We start from the raw sequence: 5,088 nt of genomic DNA on the forward strand, positions 1-5,088 counted from the left end.
GGCTGGGGATTCGAACCCGCCACCTTAGGTGTACGTGGCTGGCGCCCCAGCCGGTTGAGCCACAGGCGCCGAGCCAAAATCCAAACTTCTAACAAGCACTGCAGATGACTCTGCTGTACCTGGTTCATAACGCACTTCCTACTACAGAGGAATGATGGGCAAAGTATTTTACAACATTATCCTTAGAATATGTAATGTTAAATATTAACAAAGGAAAACTACTTATGCAGTAGTACCTTTACTTCACAATATTGAGTTTCTATCTTTTAAAAAAAAATTCTACCAGTTTTTTTTGCTAAATGTACTACTGAAAGAATCACTCACACATCTGCATATGCACCTATTACTCTTATTTTAATAACGTATTTAATAACTAGCATTTAGATAAAAATATTAAGGTACCCCATTTGGTGTTAAGTATAATATAAATAACTTAATCCTGGTCTACAACCACAAGCTTTCTTTAATTAGGATCAATACAAACTTGGTAATGTAATTATGGCTATGTCTAATCAGATGTTTAAAACTTTTTTTTTTAAAGCCTTAAAATTAAGAAATGAATATAATTGTGATGGATGTGTTACTTAGTTCAATGTAAGCATTTCACGTTGTATATCAAAGCAGTACACTGAACCTCATAAATGCATCAATGTACAAAATTATGACTTATTAAAAAATAGAAATAAATAAATAAAATTTAAAAGTAAAAAGCCTTAATAGTCATCTTACAGATTTACTACTGTATATAGGTAAATTAAAAGATTGAAACCAAGTATACTTACTTTATTGCTTTGGATATCAGGATGGGGAGGTGAATCTAAGTTTATGATGGCATGTAGAATATCATGTGTTAGATTACTAAGGTGCAATATTGGGTTGGCAACTACTGTTTTGGCACTGGCTGTACAAGCAAAAAGGAGAGGCACTGAGGTTTGCTCTGACAGCGGGCTAGGAAACAGCGGTTCTGATGTTTCCTTAAAAACAGAGGAAAAAAAGAAGGTTAATCAACTATTTATAGTTACAATCCATTAGTTAAGTAACACCAGGGGGCTCTTTGAAACACTTCTTAATAATTAAAAACTAAAAGCAAAATAGAAACTTATGGAGTTAGAAGGGACCTGAGGAAGTTTACATTCCAACAACCATATTTAAAAATAATGTTACAACACCCTCTTGTATGAGGAGAAGCTCATCACCGCACAAAACATTCACATAAGACTGTGAAGTGAATAAAGCAGGCCATGAAGGCTGATACTAAATTGCCCTCAATGTGAAATACATACTCATCTCTCCAATGTCATAATGAGAGGAAGCAAGCCCTAAAGCAACAGTAATGCAGAAAATCAACAATTTTAATATTCAAAGCAAAACAAACAAAAAACCCAAAAGTGTCAGATGTACTATTTTTGACTATCATATAAAGTAGATACCTGCTGAGATTCTTGTAAAAGCAAAATCAATTCCATTCTCACAGATGCAAGACCCCCACCATGGGATCCATGAAGTATGCAGTAACTAAGAAACATCCTCAAGAGTGACTGGTATTTCAAGAGCCACTGTCTTTTTTCCTGAAAACTTTCTCTCAGCTGTTTCACTTTTGTTTGGTGAAGCAAATCTTCAGTATCCTGATTTAATCCAAATCCATCTCCATTTTTGCCAACTGCAGACGGTAATTCTTCAGCATCTGAGCAAAAGTCACAAGTCTTCTGAAGAGCTATCACCTCTTTTTCGAGCCAGTGGTATAGCTGATAACGCAATTTTCCACCATCTATCTCATAACCAGTAGATAAAGTACGAAGTTCGACTGTCAGAATCTTTAAACATGCTCTAAATTTTAATTGAACTGCAATTATATCTTCTGATGGGTTTAAGATGTCATTTTCATCTAGTGTGCTGAAAGAGTCTGTGTAATTAGAACTTATTTCCTCTAATTTTTTATCTGTTGTTCTTTGTAAAGGTTTTAGTTCTTTCATTGCAAGAGGGCCATCCTCATTCTCTTCATCATTATCACTGTCCCATTTTAACTCCAAAGAGTCATCCTGAAATACGATACTTGGTTGACTCCAGTCAAAAGAAAGAGTGGAGTTTGACTGCTTCTCTGAGGAGCCCTCTGAGGAAGATCCAAAGCCGTTCATCAGTGACTGGGACCAATCAACTGCGGAAGACTTATCATCTCCTGCATCCAACTTCAGTGGTGAAGAAGGCGAACAATCTTTACTAGTATCCAGAAAACTAGATGTCCTACAAAAAGGTTTTGTTTTCTTGATGACTTTGGGCATCTTTGATAATACTTCCAAAGCCAACATAGGGCAGCCAGCTTTCAAATGAGCACTGGCAGTAGTAAAAAATAATTTTCTTTCACTTAAATTAATTGTTCCTGCCAGTCCACTTTTTCCTGTTAGACTCATGTGTGTAGAAAACACGTCAGATGATCCAAAATGACGTCTCAGCAAAAGAGGATGTGTTCTTAGGTAATTGTAGAAATTAAAAACGGCAGGATTACAAGATGACGTCGTGGCTTGATCTGGAAGTAAATACATTTGATGAGCCATTTTCTCATTAAAAATCTCAATTACTATATCCTCAGGCCTACAGTTCATTTCCACTTGCATGAATACCTATATGGTCTTGCCCCAGGGTATCTTTATTTAGTGTGCCAATGACCCAAACCACTCCTTACCCAGATATCTGCTTGATTAACTTACTCATTTTAAGTTCTTGGTCAAAGGTCACTGTATCAACAAAGGCTTCTGGATATAAAACCATGCTCCCCCATTTATGTATTCCTCAAGCTAAAATTCCAGGAGTTATGTATGAATTCTAATTCCTTCGCACTCCATATCTAATCCATTCCTGTCTAGTCAACCTTACAATCATATCCCAAACCCAACTACTTTTCTCTGCCTCCACTCCTATCATCCTGGTCCAAGTCATTATTACCTTTTGCAATTTTCTTCTAGAAGAAGGTTTCATTGGCTCTAAAGGTATGTGAATATATTATTATACCCAAATCAAAACATTTTTATCAAAATATATGTCTGTATAAGAAAGTAGCTGGAAAGGGAGTTTTGGTTTTCCCTTCATCACATTGAAAATCTTTAGCTCAGATGGCTGGGAGACTTAAACAAATGATTTACATGTCTTTCTCCTAAATCCGAAGGTAAGGTACATCGTACATCCTGATTGAATTAAACCTTTCCCAATTAGCATTCTAAATGATGTGACACCTAGGACATTAGTTACCAGACATAATTCAATGGAAAAATAGGTAAAAAGCAAATACCATTACGTTTATATGAAATCATATAAAGAATTCCATTTTAGGCTGGGCTCCTGCCTGTAATCCCAGGATTCTGGGAGGCCAAGGTGGGAGGATCACGTGAGCTCAGGAGTTCCAAACTAGCCTGAGCAAGAACAAGATCCACCTCTACTAAAAATAGAAAAATTAACCAGATGTCACAGTTGAATACCTGTAGTCCCAGCTACTGGGGGGCTGAGGTAGGAGATTGCCTGAATCCAAGAGTTTGAGGTTGCTATGAGTTAGGCTGATCCCATGGCACCCTAGGCTAGGCAACAGAGTGAGACTCTGTCTCAAAGAAAAAAAAATACTAAAAGAACAAAGAATTCCATTTTATACTAGTTTCCATGAGAGCTTTAGCAGAAGAGATTTTTAAAAGGAAAGACAGAAATAGAGGCCAAATGGCAAAAATCTCTACCACACTTACTTCGTGAGCAAGACAGTTAATTAGAATTTATTAAACTTAAGATTTTCTAAGCACATCACTTAATTCAATTTTCCTTATACTAAATACATTTTTTACTATAAGAATTGTAACTGACTTACACACTAAATTCAACCTAAGATGAAAAAAAATTCACATATATTTCTCCAAAACATTTATATTTAATTGTTAATATTTACGCTCAATATATTTCATAAAAACAGAAAATCCAAAATTATTTGTTTTCAAAGGATTTATCTTTCATAAAACAAAAAACAAAACTGCATATAGAACCCTGGTTTCAAGCAAACCATAAAGTCCCAACTAAGGCTAGGAATCCAATTTGTCTGCCTTACCCACAGCAGCCATAAGACTGGTCTGCACATCCCGCAAGTGCTGCTAACGCTCTTAATCATTAACATCTTAGGAACGCCGCTTACCATCATCCTCCCTCACAGGCTGCTTTATCAATGTCTCCAGAGCACCACTATAATCTTCCAAAATCCAATATGCCATACTCCGAAGAAAAGGATCATAATGTGTATTTATGTTCAATGAACTGGGTTCACTGACAGAAGAATCAATTCCTAACACTTTTTTACGTAAAATAGATTTATATGTTGCAGATGTATCAAATTCAGACTCATAGAGTCTTGCTATTACAAGAGCCAACTGAATGTCATTCAGTTTCTCCAGACATACCTTCATAAAAAGAGAAATACTGTTAATAAATAAGCAGAGGGAGCTTTCATTTTTGTATAAACTCAACTAACTCACAAATGACTAGAAAAAAGACTTTATTAATATTCAAAATAAGCAAATGAGAATAAGAAACAAAACAAATACAGCTTGCTTTAGCAAATCTACTTGACATTTACATTAATACTTGCAAATCTACCTAATAGTACTAAATATATATTTGCAAAAAGAATTTGCCTAATGAGGAAATATTGAATAACTTAAAATAATGCTAATTTAAGCTACATAATTTTATTTTAGTCTGGAAAGTCTACTCTTCTCTATCTGTCCCAGTAGATGGAATGTTTCCAAATTTAAAAAGCTACTTTGAATTCCCTATATAATATTCTGAGACAAAGGCAATGTGAGTGGGAAATGTTATATCATTAATACTAATAAGTTTTTAAGGTTTACTGAAAAATAAACAGTGAAGAATTTTCTAAGGTTTATCAAATAAGATAGCCAGATATGGGTTCAAATATGTTTAAGCTGATAGGACAAATCTTTTAATTTTTTTCAACTTGTTCATGAATATTCTTTTTTTTTTTTTTTTTTTTGAGACAGAGCCTCAAGCTGTCCCCCTGGGTAGAGTGCTGTGGCATCACAGCTCACAGCAACCTCCAACTCC

The 5,088-nt window shown here is 35.1% G+C and overlaps 1 protein-coding gene across 1 annotated transcript in view; it reads right to left on the reverse strand.

Moving 5' to 3' along the window:
* The window catches only part of DMXL1 (Dmx like 1), a 157,712-nt gene that overhangs the window by 82,390 nt on the left and 70,234 nt on the right, over positions 1-5,088 (reverse strand). The window contains exons 24-26 of the mRNA XM_023512698.1: positions 4,163-4,424; positions 1,431-2,524; positions 783-974 (exon numbers count right to left, since the gene is read on the reverse strand). Of these exons, the coding sequence (XP_023368466.1) occupies positions 783-974; positions 1,431-2,524; positions 4,163-4,424 (1,548 nt within the window). The remainder of the gene's footprint in view (positions 1-782; positions 975-1,430; positions 2,525-4,162; positions 4,425-5,088) is intronic.

Source organism: Otolemur garnettii, unplaced genomic scaffold (genome assembly GCF_000181295.1).
Source record: "Otolemur garnettii isolate 467f Iridium unplaced genomic scaffold, OtoGar3 scaffold00030, whole genome shotgun sequence".
NCBI lineage: Eukaryota > Metazoa > Chordata > Mammalia > Primates > Galagidae > Otolemur > Otolemur garnettii.